Genomic DNA, 18,657 nt, shown 5'->3' with positions numbered 1-18,657 from the left:
TCTATCCATCCATTTTCCAACCCGCTGAATCCAAACACAGGGTCACGGGGGTCTGCTGGAGCCAGTCCCAGCCAACACAGGGCACAAGGCAGGAACCCACCACAGGACACACACAAACACACCCACACACCAAGCACACACTAGGGACAATTTAGAATCGCCAATCCACCTAACCTGCATGTCTTTGGACTGTGGGAGGAAACTGGAGACTCATTATTTGCATCTTAAACTGATTGTATTAAAACCACTACAAGTGTCTTGAAATTTGTTTCACTATATGGCCTTGATGCAGCAAAACAATTGTTCGTTACAAGATACTACGGATGGGGCAATTGTACCGCCAAATGTTTCATATTGATGACAACAAAGGCTTACACCTGGTAAACTGAGAAGAAATACTGATTTAATATTAATGAAGAGGAGGATGGAGCAATGAGGAACTGGACTGCACAGCAGCCTTAGTCCTTGTTTTAGATTAGTCATGCCATAGGGAGAAAGACAAATGCAAAGACACCAAAGATGTGGAGTAGAGTTAGATTGAAGAAGACTGGTTTAATATATGTTAAATCGGCAGAATAATGCACAAGCAACTCGCAACAGAGAAAAAATTCATAAACAGAGGTGAAGATGAACCGAGAATGTTTAGGTAGAGGAACACTCAGTCTGTAGATAAATGTGTGCACAACGACTGGGGAGATATTAGTGTAAGGGTAAATATTGGTGGAAATGGGAGGAAGGCAGATTAATTTAAGAATATATTGGTTCACAGTTATTAGAAATGGCCTAGTGAAGCTTTCTAGTTATAATTGTAGATGTTTAGGAGAACAGAATGCTGACGGGGTATTCTGGTGTATACAAACTGGGACAGAAAAGCAGAGGGAAATGATAGTGTAAATAAAGTCTAACTACAATCAAAATTAAATGGGACAGAATGGTATTTTGTTGAAGATGGGCAAGGATAGAATAATGTATGCATACACAAGTGTAGATAGACTGGGGGCAGATAGTTGTATAAATGTGCTGGTGTGGACTGAGGACAAATTATCTTAAGAATATGCTGATGTAGTCTGATTGAGAGCAGACCTGTGTATAATACCATTTCCGTTTTTTGGAATAGGCTGGTATAAAGGGACTGTGATAAGAATGTTGTATGCTTGGTGCAAATAGACAGAATAGTGAAGCGATATGCTATTGTACTGTATACTGAAGATAGATTGGTTTATGGATAGTGCCTCTTATAGACTAGTGAAGGTACACATATTCTAGAAATATACTAACTGTTGGGATGTACTGGAACATAGTGAGGTGAATTCTGGGGTGCACAGACCTTTACAGAATAATGAAGTGATACACCAGTGAAGATGGATGGGGACAGAATGGTTTGGAAAATTGTATTGTAGATGAACTATAACAGAACACTGTAGGAATACGTGAGTATAGACAGACTGAGGTCAGATTGTTGTATTTATGTATTGGTGTAAATGTTCAGGAAACAGACTATTACAGGGATGAGTATGTTGGGGAAATATTAGAATATAATATATAGGTTTAAAGTCAATAGGGATAGACTGGCTAAGAGGTTTAGTGGCACAGTAGGTTGGTTCATCGCTACAGTGGCAGGTGACATTCCTTGTGTATTTGGTGGACTCCATAGGGCTTTGTATTAAGAAAAGAATGAAGGCTGTGGGTCATGATGCTTGTTTTCTTGTGACAAAAGCAACTCACCTCCACTAGCAGCTGCCAAAACCATTATGTCTGCACACAAATATATGAGTGGATCATTAAACTCCAAAGTACCTGGAACTGGGATTGATTCAAGATATTTCCGAGGACTTCCTGGGTTTATTGTCTTCCCAAATTGTCATTAATATGAATTGGTGCTGTGGTGCTGGAGATCACATTATAATGTGCTTATTTTTAGAAGCTGATAAAAGCATTTTACAGTCCTTCCTTTTTTCAGAAGTGTGGGAGGAAATCAGAAGAAAAACATTTCCAGAAAGAGTGTAGGACGCAGCAGTCACAACCTCCTTGAGTATTTTCTGTATCTGTTTAAATGTTACAGTTATTATATTTATCGGGCACAAACTACGAGGGTTTTGATTCAGACTTATGAGAAATCTGAATTATTGGACATTTGCTATCTTCTAATAGATTCTCAAAAACAAATATCAAGGATCGTATACAGCAGAACTATAACTGATGCAGACGCTGGTATGAAGAGGACTAAGGGAACAGAACAACAGTAGAAATTGCTGAAAATGACAAAAATAGAAATTAAGTGGTAACTAGAAGTTAAGATAAAATGAGTAAATGTTAACTCACATCCTGCTGATGAATGTGGTCAAAGATTGGCAACATTTGTGAATTTTAGTGTGTCCGTTTGAAACTGTTGAATCCAAAGATATAATAAATGTCTGTCCAGAAATAACTGAAACACACAACAAGAAAGAGTCCTTGGTTCACTTGCATGGCAGTTTTAGAGCTAGGCTAGCTGACCTATGATGGGGCTTTCAGAGATAATCATATAATTCATTTGAGTCATTTTAATTCTGGCCCAGATACTGCCTATGCAGAGTTTTCATGTTCTTATTTTGTTTTCCTCCAGTTTTCCTTTCACATTGCCTATCTATCTATCTATCTATCTATCTATCTATCTATCTATCTATCTATCTATCTATCTATCTATCTATCTATCTATCTATCTATCTATCTATCTATATGTTCTGCTTTGCTCTCAATTCTACAGTGATAGACTTTGTCTCCATTTTTTAGTAAATGAATGATTGGGTGGGTGGAGGGTCTGTTTCTCCAGATTCATACCATATATACAAAGATGACAAATCCATTCAATTTCACAAACACCATTGGGGCCAGAGCTGACATTTTTGGCAGTTTCTTTTCTTGTATGTTAGATGGAAAAAAAAGACAGCAAATCCAGAACACCACCTCCAATAGTGAGAATGACAAATCTGTAAATCATCATGCCTTGTGACTACAAAGTGTCTTTGCCACTCAACTTTCTGCTTGATAATACGAGGACCCAGAATTAAAAACACTCCTGCATTGTGGTTAATGTTTGCTCTAATTTAGATATCTTTATGTGTTAAAATGAAGCCACAATTTTCTGCAACACACTTGCCTTGTCCTGTAGGTTAACCTCATGAAGATTTCAAGTTAAATGATTTTAAGTAGGTTAACATTTGCTTATATTACGCTTTGGCTTCATTGCTTCTCTCTTTTTAGAGGCCTCCCAGCTGAGCCACTGGTTTGGTCTCAGAATCCAGATGCTATATACCATATGCCAAGGCTCCAAAATGTAAATTAACTAATACTTAAATTGTGCTCACATTTGGTGTTATTGAATCCAATTTCCTGCAGTATACTTTTAGCAACTTGCAGATGACTTGGTCACACTTTGATGGACCTCCACTGACCAATTTAGAGATGCCTGTTAAACTGGTAGCCTATTACCGAGTGTAGTGACAATCATCTCCCCACATTCTTTACACTTGCTTATTCAGTACAGGTTTTACGGGGAGCTGGAACCTACCCTGGCTGCAATGAGAGCAGGACAGGAAACAACACTGACAAGATGTCCATCCTACTCTTGCACACACATGTCCATGACAAGATATCCATCCATGTTACAATTCAGTGTATGTTAGTTTAAATGTGCCCACTTTCTAAAAATATGTGTCATAGGCTTATATAATGTACTTGCTAACCTCCTTAAGAACTCAAGCATAACTATTATCTGGTCAAGGGGATTTGTTTTATTTCAGCCTATTTAGTATGAGTAGTACTTCTCCCTCTACAATTTCCAAATCAATCAGTACCTCCTTAGTAGTCCCATTTACCGTTGGGAGGTTATCTACTTCATTAACTTGTGAAGACCTCAGAAAAATGCTTATTTAGATCATCTGCTAGTTCACTGTCGGTATTTTTAAATTCCCCTTTATTATTCCTGATGTACTTCACTTCCTCCTTGACTGTTCTTTTACTACCAAAATACTGAAATAATCTCTTTGGGTCATCTTTCACCTTATCTGCTATATTCCTCTTCAGCTGTCTTTTATTCTCCCTAATATCCTTCTTAATGGTTGCCCTCATGTCCTCATACGCCCTATGATTCAGATTGTAAATATTGTAATACAATTGTTTTTCCAGTTGGAGCACAGACAGGTGAAGTGATTTGGTCACACAGTGGCAGTAGTGGGATCTGAACCAACAACCACAGGGTTTGAAGTCGAAAGACTTAACCACACTGCCCAACACAACACAAAACTCACTCCTGTTTGTAATGAAACTGCTGCTTAAGGGCTATGAGGCAGCAACAGTTAAGAAGAAGAAAGAACAATGTGAATAAATGAGAAAGGCATATGAATCTGCACAAACAGACCCTCTATTCCCAAAACAGTTCTTGGGTCAGGAGCTGCGACTATTCTGTGAAGCATCATTTTGCCTCTCAAAGTAAATAAATCACTTTTTAAAGAGATACTTCAAAGGCTACATGGTAGAGTATGTGGACATTCACTGGAAAGGCTGTTAGTTACTATACACCAAATATAGGCTTAGTATGATTACCCCTGCATGTATCATTGTTCATTGGTTTTAAAAAGTAAAAAATGTACACACTGTTTTTGTCAAGATTCAACAGCATTAAACTAAGCATTTAAAGTGTAAATAACAATCATTTATTCAGTTTTCTTCACTATTGTTTACAGTACTGTCTTGGTGAGAATGACAGTGTCAACATGCGGAGTCGGACAGACCATTCTGTCCTTTTCAACAATTTACATGTACATTAGCAGGCCAGTAGAGAATCTCTACAGTGTGTCTCAGGTCATTCCCAAATGAACTGCTCCGCATAGCTGTTCTGGGAACAGTATAAGCACAACAACCTCAACTGACTCTGCTCACACCAGAGAAACGGTGATTCTATTTAGACATCCTCTCCTATTGTCAAGCATCTCACCCTGCTCCACAGTGAGCCTAGAAATCCTCATTTTGGTCTCTTATACTTTCGGTCTCATTCTTTCAGTCATGATCTATAACTTGTGACTGTAGGTGAAGATGAAGATGTAGATGGTTTGTTAAATTTAAGTCTTTTTTTGAGATCTTAGCGCCTGCTTGACTACTGAGATCCAATTCAACATCCACAAAACTGTTGCATTTGTGCTGATTCACTAGTCAATCGCATAATCATCTCTACCCTCACTAGTGAAGAAGAGCATTAGGTATTTTAGTTCCACCATTTAGTACAGCTCCTCACCCATTTCCTGCAAGGAACAAGTCATTCTTTCCAGGAGAGTATCATAATCTAAGATTTGCATATAGTAATTCCCATCTTGACCACAACACAACTATCTTTAATGGTTTGAGAAGCCCAAGAGAGGACATTATCTGCAAAAAGTAGAGGCACAACTCTAAAGCCTTCAATATGAAAACACCAAAACCTTCAGCTGCAACCTGATATCACATCAATGCATAACCTTGAACAGCTTAAGAGACCGTGCACACCCTTAGAGGAGTCTTGCACTCAGAGCTAGTTAGTCAAGGGCCTTCAACTGATTTATGGGGTTATCCAGTTCTAGGAGCAGTGTTTGTAAAAATCTGTGGCTGGTCAGACTCTTCCTTAAAGTGCTGCATGCAGATTCAGCAATGCAGAGGGTGAGGTTTGGGTGCAGTGTCAGTTCGGTAAAATGTATTTGTCAAATCTGCATATTTCAGTGCAATTGTTTGAAGAATACCTCTTGTGATTTGGGTGCAAGGTAGGAACCAACCCTGATTTGAGCACTATCCCAACAGCATTGGAAACAAGACAGGAATCAACCATTGATGGCATGCTGGTCCATTGCAATAAATAACCACACACACACCCACATTCACACTGAGCCAATGTGGGATTTCCTGTTAGCCTAACTAGCATGTCTTGGGATTTGGGAAGGAGTACTTGCAGAAAAACCCTATGCAATGGTTTGATTAGTATGAGTAGGACTGGTATGTCATAGTAAACTTCAAATCTCTCCTTCAAACTACTTGTCTCTTTTTGATGAGACTGAGGTGTCTTGCCAGCAGGCTTTCAATCCTGTCATATAATGAAATTACCAGTATTGTAGACATACCTAAACACACCAATGCAAAATTAAAATGTGAAATGGGAACCTACCAAAATCCTTTCTTCGGATGTTGTCTTTGAATGATGAAGCTGGATCTTTTTCATGAACTTTACCTTTTGTGGCTTCAGAAATCTTATAATGCTGTCTGTGTGAGAAACATACATTTTTTAAGGATGGTTAGTATCAGAGGTTTGGTGGCCAATCTTAGATTTGGTCCTCACTCTATAACATTATAATGACACACACAGTCCTGAAAAAGAGCAATGCTAAGTCACTGATTCACTTAACCAAACACAACACAACAAATGCCAGGTGATACCAACCTTCACTTTGAGCTAAAGGATTCCATGCATCATTGCCCCATTCCCATTCTCCATGGAAGAAACTGGTTTGGATTAAACAGTCTGGCCATTGAATATTTGGAAAATGTAAAGGGTAAGTCCTTCTAACAGTCTACAGGAATTAAACCGCTTTGGGCTGTGTAGGGACCTAACCTAATCCAAGGCGTCAGTAGAACTGATCCATCTGAATTCTTTGAATTAAATAATCACATACTCAAGGACAACAGGGGAAATAAATGGAGAGTGAATTTAAGAATCAAGGAAGTGCTTGTTCACACAGAGGATCATGGTAAACTGGAAATAACTACCAAGCAGAACTGAAACAGAAACTTTGACAACCTTTAAAAAATATCTGAATAAGATACTGGGGACAGCATAGCTATTGAAGAACAGAATGGTCTCTGTCAAATGTAGCTGCACGGTATGTGCAATAGATAACATACACCCAGAAGATATCCTCTTGATACTTATGACTGAGTTGGCAAAGCTGATCAAAATGTAAATGGGAGATGTATCTGGTGAAGTGGAAGTGGAAGTTGTATGAAGAGGCATCACAGGGGACATCCTCTCCTGCCTGACAGTATAAGTGAGCTGGGGAGTCAGGGTGGAGTGTAAATGGGAGATGTTATATTACGTGTCCGTCGTGAGTGGGTAGGGAACATCTTAAAGATTCTGATGACTAATACTTCCACCCCAGAGTGAGAGGACGCTGTTACTGACTGCATGCTCCTTTTAATCCACAGTTATGAGGCTCATTCCAGAGAGGACAAGTGACCCTGTTCAGCTTCCTCCCAGTATCTCCGCCCCTTCTGGCCTGACACCATATAAACCACTGTGAAGCCAGAAATGTTCGTTCATTTTGGAACCAGCCTTAAAGGAAGTCACACAGCTCTTGATGACTGTTTATTTTTGCTTTTATTTTCACCAAATACATGTATACAGGGTTCTCCACCTGGAGCCGAAACTCTCTTAGGTTGTAATGTACTTCATTTTGAGCCCTTTACATACGTAAAATGGTGTTTGAGGTTCTTTGGTCACCATTAGCTGAACCTGCTGAGACGTAAATGGAAAACAACGTCCTGAAGGTCTATGTATAGTGTAACTAGTGAATGTTAACCTCTCCTGTGTACTGGGAGGTGTTCCCATTCCCATGTCTCCAGTATGGTTCAGGGAGAAGGGAACAACTGAGGACATTTCTGTCTCTGATCTTAAGCTTTCTGGTTCCCACTGTATTTGAGCTACAGTATAACTAAGCTGAATCATCCTGTGAAATTTCACTGAAAGGCATTCTGGTTCCTATTTTCTTTTAGCATATCCTGTCTAGCTCAAATGGATAATCCAGCCATGTTCTAATTTGAACATTTTATTCTGTTTTGTTTCCCACCGCATATAAACAGGATGGATGAGCTGAAGTGCAGCTAGGGAATATCTTCTCTCCCATTTACTACTATCGTTGAGCTAGGTTTGTTCTGCTGGGCTGGCCTGAGTGTAACTGGGAAACATCACCTTTTCTGGCTCCTTTCTGTTCTTTAAAGATACTAAGAAATGTTAATGTTTAATATTTAGCCATTGAAAAGTAGTGAAAGAGCAGTCACGCCAATGCAAGAGAATGTGCACTCCCAGAGTTTACAACACACAGAATAGTTGAAATCAAACCTTGCATTTATCCATATATGTTCATCCAGGTTTACATTTAGGGAAACAAGCGAAGTCCAGGGGTCTGCAACGTTGGTCCTGGGAGGCCATATTTTCTGCAGGTTTTTGTTCCAACCCAATTGCTTAAGTAACCCCCAATGTTTGCCAGTAACAGATCTTATTTCATTTTGTGGCTTGATAGTGTTTTCAGTCTGCCATGTCAGCTCGTTATTATAATGTTAGATATTTTCCTTTTCAAGGATATCATCCAAATGAGGTGTAGCCTGAAGCAAACAAGTAGTTCTCAGTGGTTCACTTTCTTGTCTTCAGTTGCCTTACAAATATTTTATTAAACCAGATAGTTCATGATGAATACACAAAGAAGTAAATAGAAACAAGTTAGATGGAGAACTGTGGGGTTCCTTTGTCATTTACATTTTAAAAACAGAATGCAGCTGTTTAAGACCAAAATAAGCAATTAAGGGTGGGGAATCAAAACAAGCAAGACAACTAAATTGAAGTGTAAAAGTGGTAAGGATGCTTCAACAGCAATAATTGCCTTCTCATTAAGAAATCGGGGTGGTGAGTGAATGCCTACGTGGACATGGGGAGAACCTGCAAATGACACACAGACCATAAACAGTTTGGGATTTGGAGACAGCAGCTGCTAGGCACTGTGCCACCATGCCTCCTACCACATTTACGATTAGGAGGATATTTTTTAAAAGAAAAAGGCAGTAACTCCACAGTAAGAATTAAAAATACTAATATTTATGAGAACTACAAAAAACATGAAACCAACCAGAGCATGCTTTTAGAAGGAGAAATAGATGGTGGGAGAAACCATAGCCTAGCTGGATGACAGTGAGCACCAACTGTTGTAAGTTGTAAAGCTTCTCTGAGGTCAGCCACATTAACTGCCAGTGGGTGCCGTGCCACCGACCACATGCCTGCTTTACCAATGACGTCTTTGACTCAGAAAGACACATTCAGTGAGGCCTTTATACGACACCATCATGGTGTTAGACTAGAGCTGACAGACATACAAACAAGCAGAGTAAAACACAGCAGCTTACCTTGGAGGCCGAAGGAAATTTCCTGCTTGGCGCCTGTAGCCATTGTTGTGCAAACCTGCTTGCAAGGCACCTCCTCTTAACAATATGACAAAGGTTAGGTGAAGACTACACATCCTGCTGACAAACCACAGTCAAGTGTGCATCATCATCAGAGGAGGAGACTTCCTCAAGAAGTCTGTCACCGGGCAGCCATCAGCATTCAAAGATAATGCTTTGAGATGGTGCCTGAAGATGCACTTGTGAGGGTGGGTCTTGGGACTGTCCCAGTTTTGCTTGGTTTTGTCAAATAAGTCATTGACAGGCCTAAAAGGTCAACAGCAGGCATGTGTTTTTCAAGAGATGCCCTCTTTCATCTTCTCTGATCTGCCTTCTTAAAGACTTGAAGGGTTTCTTGCCTCCTGCCTGGGCTAGATAGCTGGACAGCATGCTCTGCGTCTCAGGAAATTTTTTAGTTGTATATAGTAGCATGACAGATGGGTTTAGAAAATTAGAATAATTATAATAGGAACAGACCATTTAACCAGGAAAAGCTCCACTGAATTCCTCCAAAATAACTTTAAGGTACTGTCCACTGCTCTACTTGGGCTTATTCCATGTGTCTGTGGTTCTCTGTGTGAAGACAAACTTCCTTGAGTGAAATTTACCCTTCACAAATTTCCAATTGTACACCCATGTTCTTATTAAAACGTAGGACAATACAAATGAGTTATCAAATTTTTAACAGCAATGAAAAGGATGGGCCCAAGGACTAAGTTCATGTAAGGAGGCCATGGACTTGACAGAGATTCATGTGGGATTTGGAACAATAGTAAAAATAAGATGGTGTCAGAGTTAGTTTTAAATCAAGGAAATTGTGAAGTTGTTCACATGTGATGATTTCCAAAGACCTACTGTCAGCTTCATCTTTGGGTCACGTCACATTGCATGCGACTTTTCCAGCGTTTTTAAGTTGTAGCCTCACATAATTCACATAATCCTAGCCAGTAGGAAGGCAGTCGGCCGTGCACTTTCATGAAGCCTGTCACATAATGTGACATACCTAGGGTTGCCAGACGTCCCTTATATTCGGGACATGTCCCATATTTGATCATTTTGTCCCCTGTCCCGTACTGACCTTTCAGGGACACCCAAATGTCTTGTATTTAGTTCATTTTCAAATGTCGTAATAAAAATATATTTTTACTACCTTCTTACAGTACTTAGTTGTAACTTTATAAGTAACTATACTTTCTTTTCTCAGATTCTAAATAACCCAAATGTAACAAGGAAACAAGTGTTTGCTGCCTGTCTGCAACTTGTTCAGTTGCTCTGGTTGGCGGAGGACAGCGACACTCTTACCGTTTTGCTCTCCAGCCGCGCCGCTGTGCAGTTCTGTATCAGCATCGCAACATACGGTGACTGTCAACAAAGTGGGTTGTTACTACTTGCCACGGCCCGATTTTTTTCTAATTGCCTGTATTAAATAATAATAATACTTCTCTGTTGTTTGTATTAAATAAAATTTTCAAATGATTTTACTTTTGTTTTCCTTATAACCCATTAAAAAATCCTTGCTTTATATTTTTAACTTATGTCTCTACTTTTATATAATACTGTATATTAGTCTGGGTGTGTAGGGGGTATGTATAAATTTATCCATCCATCCATTTTCCAACCCGCTGAATCCGAACACAGGGTCACGGGGGTCTGCTGGAGCCAATGCCAGCCAACACAGGGCGCAAGGCAGGAAACAATCCCAGGCAGGGCGCCAGCCCAACGGAGGACTCACACACACACACACACCAAGCACACACTAGGGACAATTTAGAATCGCCAATGCACCTAACCTGCATGTCGTTGGACTGTGGGAGGAACCGGAACACCCGGAGGAAACCCACGCAGACACGGGGAGAACACGCAAACTCCACACAGGGAGGACCCGGGAATCGAACCCAGGTCTCCTTACAGAGAGACAGCAGCGCTACCACTGTGCCACTGTGCAACCCATTGTATAAATTTATATATATAGTAATATAGAGAGAGATTTTAAGAGTGTCCCGTATTTCTAATTTTCTAATCTGGCAACCCAAGACATAGCCATTGACTAAAGTCTAACTAGTCCCCTCTGATAACATCGAACAGGTTTGATTTTGTCTTTAGTCATAGGTGCAGGCTCTGTGTGCATGAGAGCTGACAACCAATAAACGCTTATCCAGAAGTACACTTTATTGAATACAACAACGAGGAATAGGGAAGGCAGGGGTTTTGGACCTCACAAACAGAAGAGAAGCTCATCCATCTGATGTTTTGTGTTTTGTATGCCCCAATAAAATGGAAAAAAGAATAGAAAGTGTCTGTTAACACTTCATGCAGCACCATCTCCATCAGGCAACACGCTATTATTTATTGGCTGTCACAAAATGTGGTGAGCACAACTGTGCTGGAAAGTTCCATGGAGTCACTAAATGTGACATGGGCAACTATTTGCAGTCATTTACATTAATATAGTCCAGTGACACGATCAGCAACTGCAGTCAGCCAATCAGACATACCCGTGACTAGACGTCACATAATGTGACATTGGCTTTAGGTGTAAAGCACTAAAATTAAGCTACAATTTGTTTTGATTTATGTACAATATACTCTTGAATTGCAGCAAATGTAAGTTTTCCACAATACAGAGCAGTCTAGCCATCAAGGAAGATGCCACACACCATAGTAAACAGGCAACCCATCCAGTTTATTTCTGCAATCATTTCTACAATCTCTTTTTTCACAGTAATATCAGGAGTACTCAGCAACTTCATCTGTGCCATCCCAATCATGTGCTCCTGTGCAATGGGCTAGAATTCAGCATTCTAAAGAAAAGGACATTTCTGTGTTGCTTAGTGTCATGGGCTATAAACCAGTGTTTTAAAGAAAAGGCAGAATTTCTGGAAAATTCTGCTGCAGGTTATTGTTGATGGCTATCTTCAGGACATAAATATTTACCTGTCTTGCTAAAGAGTCACCTGCTTTGAATAGTCAGACTGCTTTGATTTAGTATCTCATCTGCACACAATGTGGGGATACAGAACTGCCTGCTTCCTTTGAAAATTAACAAGTTCTGGGGACATTGGTGTCTAATCAAGTACTTTTTGATAGCTGGCCATTGTTGAACCAAAGTAAATGTGTTTACACTATTTGTTATGCAGAGAAAATTGGCTTGCACCATTGTTTCACTGATTGCCATGTTGATCTATGCAGAAATTGAAGTATTTATATATTTCTGGGTAAAGGAGAATACAAAAAGAACAGAGAAGTATGGTCTGAGACTCGGACTGCTGCCTGTTTCTTTTATGCTTTTCACCATATGGCTGTGGCTACACCCCGTAGCAACAGTGGCTTGTACCTGGCCCAGGTTCCCCTAGGCCTGAGGCCGGTAACACACAGAAATAAATAACATGTCAACTAAAAGTCACAGGACAAAATCTAAATTGTACTATATTGAATGAAAATTAATAAAGGAGTGTTTTTATTTAGAGGGAGGAAAAGAAAGCCTTATGTAACACTCAGTGCCAGGGGTCTGCAATGCTAGTCCTAGAGGGCCAGAGCGACGGCGTTTTTTGTTTCAACTCAAGTTTTTAATCGAGAAGTTGGTTATTACTTTTGAAGTACTCATTGCTTTTAATGCTTTATTTTAGTTGTTTCACTTGTTACAATTCTCCACCCTGTATTACGTATTTTAGTCTTAAACAGCAGCATTCACTGTTTTAATTGCTCCTTATCTTTATTTATAAAATGCGAAGGTCACACAATTAATCGTGATGTACGCGTATGACATGGTAGTGATGGTAATTTCAGTTCTGTTTGCAGCTTTGACAAAGTGACCTGCACATCTCAGTTTATTACAGCAATGTGATCAGCAAACGAAGTGACGTGGTGGAAACAAATAGAAGAGCGGTGACATCTGCCGAGTATCAAGCAAATTGTAGACGCTGATGACATGACAAAGAGCACCATAATAGGAAAAAGAAGAAGAAGACCTGGCATCTGCTGAGCATCGAGTGCAGGACAATAGAAAGATGAAGAAGTACATGAGACTGGGGTTCCACGAGTAACAACTGGGGCTACTGCCTTGATCTTGATCGACAGCTTATGACCTGAAACATTCTGGAAATGTAAATCATGTCAGGTGGCAGCAACCTTGGCAGGCTGACCTGCACTCCTGAGTTTCTTATGGCAAAGTGATTCTCAAATGAAGTGATATGGCGGAAAGAAAAAGTGGAATGACAAACAAGGTGAGGCCAGTGACGTGATGAGGAACAGCATAATGGGAAGAAGACGACCAGCAACATCTGCTGATCACTAAGCAAATTGCTCAACCCACTTATGTTATGCAGAACACTGTAACAGGAATAATAAGAAGAATTAGAGAGGTGCCATCTACTGAGCGTCAGGCACATCACTGAGGTGACCTAATAATGAAGACTGAGAAAGAATAAGAAGACAAGGCACTGACACACACAGTTAGGCAGGGAGTAATCCTGAACATAGCCTGATATGTTCTGGAAATTCAGAACATTTTAGGTCACAGCATCTTGGTGGCCACATTACTGGTGGGCAGAAGAGTTCATTGTAATAAAGGCATGGTCATCGCAAGCCTATCTATTAACAATTACCCAGGGCATGGTATATATGTCTTTCATATTCCTAATCAAGTGTAAGTATTGTGTTTATTCATCATCCAACATGATTAAGAAGGAAAAAGAGAAGCAGCAACATCTGCTGAGCATCAAACACATCACAGAAGGTGCTAAGGATGGAGCAACTGTGCAGCTGGCAGACATGAAAGCTACAACAAAATATGGCCAGGTTTTAAATCCCTAAAGCCGTGTCACTCTCCGTGGGCGTGATTGCAGAGCCGCGGGGAGTTAATGAGGTAATTGGGGCGAGTCACACCTGCACGTGCGGGTACAATCGTTCTCAATTGCTTCATTGGCTTCCTGAGGTATGTGATTAAGGCGCTGTGCCCACAGAGACGGGTGTATATATACGGCCCGGCACAGAGGGAGAAAAAAGAACATAAAAGAGAGAAAAGATAGAACTGAAGGAGGTTAAAGAACGGAAAAGGTAATCAGAGCGAGACGATCGGGCCACCAGTTTGGAGAAGGCAGCTCGAGCTGGGGGTCCGGAAGGGACTGCAGGCTGAGGCACCCTCTACACGCTTAGTCAGTGGGGCGAGCGAGACATAAGACCTCCCAGTGGATCCGAGGAGCGACTGCATAAGCATGAAGGAAGACGGGAGGTGTGCCGACCTCGGACGGTCTGGCTGTGCAGTGTGGCGGCAGCAGAAAGGAGTTTGTGCTGCGGAGGCTCCGCTGGCAATGCCAGTGATGTGTGAGCCGGGGCGACAGAAGGTGGTGGGCTGCGATCAGGTGAACAGAGTCTGCATTTTAACAGATTTATTTAGGATGGATTTTATCTCCACGTTTCACAGACTTTATGGATTTGGTTTTTTTGAACACTGCACAGTGGACACTTTTGATTTTACTTTTGTTTTGGATTGTTTTGGTTTTTTTTAATAGAAGCACCTGAGCATTTTACACCGTCCCCTGTCCTCATTTGTCAGCTCATCTTGGTCATAACTATCGATGGTGTTGGCTCAACAGACTCCCATGTGGGAAGACAGAGTCTGTACGGGACCGGCGTCGTCACAAGTACCACTTAGGAAATGTTACATCACCGAGGTAAAAACAGAAGAATGTGTTGCCAAAAAGGAAACGTTCGACTTGCTCTGGATGAACCATCTGTATTTTAAGAGCCCAGATCCGTGTGTTTCACTGGTTGTAGATGATAAAGGAACCTGCAGTTCTCCATCTCGCTTGTGTCCATTTCCACCTGAGTGGATTCATCATGAACTGTCCGGTTTAGTAAAATATTTGTAAGGAAACTGAAGAGGAAAAAGTGAGAGCTGCTCATCTACTTGAGGCAACACATCATTTGGATGAACACAAATCCGCAATATAAGAATGATCTGACATGACAGAATGAAAACAGCCGTAACGTGAAATGACATCCACTCTTGGTAAGCATTGGCTTCTAATGAACAAAAACCTTCAGCCACTATGGCCCACCAGAACGCAGTTTGCAGACCCCTGCTTTTTTGATTCAAGGAACCTAACAAACCCGTAAGGAAGGTCAATTGAAAAAGGGAAAAACTGCATACCCCAAATGGCAAGCACGCACAAAGCAGCCCTCTCCTACCCCCCAGAGAGCTTAGATCAGAGTTGAAATCAACAAATGCTTAGATAACGAGAAACAAAAGTATCAGGATTGTGATGTCAATGGGCATCTGATAATAAAGCTTTCATTTTTGAAGGTGAGGGAGACCAATCAATGGATGCTCTGTTAATCCAAAAGGTAGAGAGTTCCAAATGAATGAGATTAAAAATGGAAACTCGCCCACTGGCAAAAGAAAGAGGCTCAGGAAATTTCAAATGAGAGGCAAGTAAGTTCACCACCTCAGGGCTAAGACAGAGAAATTCCCTCTGAAGAAAGGCGAGAGCAAACATTGAAAGGTCCAACGGTTCGCTTAATAGGAATAATGTTTACAGATGAGGAGGAGGAGGAGAAGAACGAGCTCATCTGTAACCAGAAAGAGAGAACAGGCAGGCAGGCAGGCAGTGGCAGAACACATGGAGGAAGGTGCCAACTAAACCAGGGGAACATAAATGACAAAATGAATCAGGAGAAGGTGCTCACGGAGAGGAGGGCAAAGTCCAGGAATTATTTTGAGCCTGGTGAATTGATAGTTAGGACTTCTGGAAGAAAATCTCACATTCTTAAAAAAACATTTTTCCAGTAGAGAGGAGAAGGCAGTAGAGCAAAATCAGCGGAGCACCGTGAGAATAAAGGAAGAACTTCATAAGCAGATTTACAGAGTAAAGAATAAGGAGTGGAAATGGGCCTCTTTATGGGAGCAAAAACCAAGAAAAACCGGGGTGCAAAGGAATCAGGCCGGATAAAGAGATGTCACCGACCCGAAACACTGATCAGCTGCAAAATAAAAGAAAATGAATGAACTAGGAACATAAAAAGGAGACTGAAGAGACTGGTGCTGCCAGAGAGGACAACTGCACACCAAGCCACCAACGGACAGGCTGGAAGTACAAATATGCCAATCTATGAAGCTTCTCAGCACAATGTCATAAACCAGTGAGGCTAAACTGGTCTCGTAACACAGAGGAGAAAAAGAAGGAAGGGCAGAGCAGGCTCCTCTTTATCCTTAGGAGGCTGCGATCCTGTAATGGGGCATAAAGTGACATCTTCTACTACTCTGTGATGGCTACTGCAGCATTCTACACTGTGGCGTGTTGGGCTGGTCGCGTCACTTCAAGAGAAGCCCACCGAATCAACAAGCTGTCAGTTACGGGACACACTCTGGAGGTCATAACAAAGGAGAGAATTAAATCGAAGCTGAGTGCCATTATGAACAAAGCTACACATCCTCTGTCTGACACACTGACACTAAGACTTTCAGCCAAAACATTTATTTAGCAGAAGTGTGTCAAGAGACGCCATGGGGGGCTCATTTAAACCAACAACAATGCGCTAGCATAAGGCCTCACTGCCACTTTTTTTTTAGTCATTCTGGTGTGTTTTGAGACCAAAGTGTCTGTATATATTTATTTAGCTGTCCCATTTCTGTATTAAAAGAGCTTCTATAAAAAGCCAAACTCCCCCCTCCCAGGAACAAATAAAGTCCTGTTTGCCTCACCTTAATGTTCTTGGCTTTTAGCAAGATTAACAGTAGATCGTACAGTGACGGAGGGGCAGCCAAATGAGACCCCCACTTTACAGATTTAGTCCACAAGTAAATGACCAATCAGAAATGAAGCACGTGGCTCGTATATCTAACCTGCCCACATCAGTATTTGTGCCTGTCCTGTGCCAGCTGCTGCCAGTTAAGGAATGAGCTCTGTGCCACCAAGAAGTGGCGTTTTACAAACTAGCAGACCAACCTGGGGAGGGCAGCAGGCGGTTTGCCTCTTGAGTTGATACGCTTTACAGGTAACAAAAAATAAGAGAAGCACAAATACAGTCATATGAAAAAGTCTGGGAACCCCTCTTAATTCTTTGGATTTTTGTTTATCATTGGCTGAGCTTTCAAAGTAGCAACTTCCTTTTAATATATGACATGCCTTTTGGTAACAGTAGTATTTCAGCAGTGACATTAAGTTTATTGGATTAACAGAAAATATGCATCATAACAAAATTAGACAGGTGCATAAATTTGGGGACCCCAAGAGAGATATTACATCAATACTTAGTTGAGCCTCCTTTTACAAATATAACAGCCTCTAGTCACCTCCTATAGCCTTTGATGAGTGTCTGGATTCTGCATGGAGGTATTTTTGACCATTCTTCATACAAAATCTCTCCAGTTCAGTTAAATTTGATGGCTGCCAAGCATAGACAGCCTTCTTCAAATCATCCCATAGATTTTCGACGATATTCAAGTCAGGGGACTGTGATGGCCATTCCAGAACATTGTACTTCTCCCTCTGCATGATTGTCTTTGTAGATTTCGAACTGTGTTTTAGGTCATTGTCTTGTTGGAATATCCAACCGCTGCGTAACTTCAACTTTGTGACTGATGCTTGAACATTATCTGAAGAATTTGTTGATATTGGGTTGAATTCATCTGACCCTCGACTTTAACAAGGGCCCCAGTCCCTGAACTAGCCACACAGCATGATGGAAGCTCCACCAAATTTGACAGTAGGTAGCAGGTGTTTTTCTTGGAATGCGGTGTTCTTCTTCCGCCATGCAAAGCGCTTTTTGTTATGACCAAATAACTCAATTTTTGTCTCATCAGCACAAAGCACTTTGTTCCAAAATGAATCTGGCTTGTCTAAATGAGCATTCGCACACAACAAGCGACTCTGTTTGTGGCATGAGTGCAGAAAGGGCTTCTTTCTCATCACCCTGCCATACAGATGTTCTTTGTGCAAATTGCGCTGAATTGTAGAACAATGTACAGATACACCATCTGCAGCAAGATGTTCTTGCAGGTCTTTGGAGATGATCTGTGGGTTGTCTGTAACCATTCTCACCATCCTACACATTTGCCGCTCCTCTATTTTTCTTGGCCTGCCAGACCTGCTGGGTTTAACAGCAACTGTGCCTGTGGCCTTCCATTTCCTGATTCCATTCTTTACAGTTGAAACTGACAGTTTAAACCTCTGAGATAGCTTTTTGTAGCCTTCCCCTAAACCATGAGACTGAACAATCTTTGTTTTTAGATCTTTTGAGAGTTGCTTTGAGGATCCCATGTTGTCACTCTTTAAAGGAGAGTCAAAGGGAAGCACAACTTACAATTGATCACCTTAAATACCTTTTCTCATGATTGGACACACCTGTCTATGAAGTTCAAGGCTTAACGAGCTAATACAACCAATTTGGTGTTGCAAGTAATCAGCATTGAGCAGTGACAGGCATTCAAATCAGCACCATTACAAGGGG

At 41.0% G+C, this 18,657-nt stretch overlaps 1 protein-coding gene across 3 annotated transcripts in view; it reads right to left on the bottom strand.

The window, feature by feature from the left end:
- carmil2 (capping protein regulator and myosin 1 linker 2) overlaps positions 1 to 9,295 on the bottom strand; it is a 119,957-nt gene extending 110,662 nt beyond the window's left edge. For all 3 annotated transcript variants that reach the window (XM_051931514.1, XM_051931516.1, XM_028809416.2), the window contains exons 1-2: positions 9,172 to 9,295; positions 6,170 to 6,264 (exon numbers count right to left, since the gene is read on the bottom strand). In XM_051931514.1, coding sequence (XP_051787474.1) covers positions 6,170 to 6,264; positions 9,172 to 9,214 — 138 coding nt within the window. In that variant the 5' untranslated portion in view covers positions 9,215 to 9,295. The remainder of the gene's footprint in view (positions 1 to 6,169; positions 6,265 to 9,171) is intronic.
- Between the last annotated feature and the right edge of the window lie 9,362 nt (positions 9,296 to 18,657).

This window comes from Erpetoichthys calabaricus, chromosome 9, assembly GCF_900747795.2.
Source record: "Erpetoichthys calabaricus chromosome 9, fErpCal1.3, whole genome shotgun sequence".
NCBI lineage: Eukaryota > Metazoa > Chordata > Cladistia > Polypteriformes > Polypteridae > Erpetoichthys > Erpetoichthys calabaricus.
This window is presented reverse-complemented; position numbering and strand designations above follow the sequence as displayed.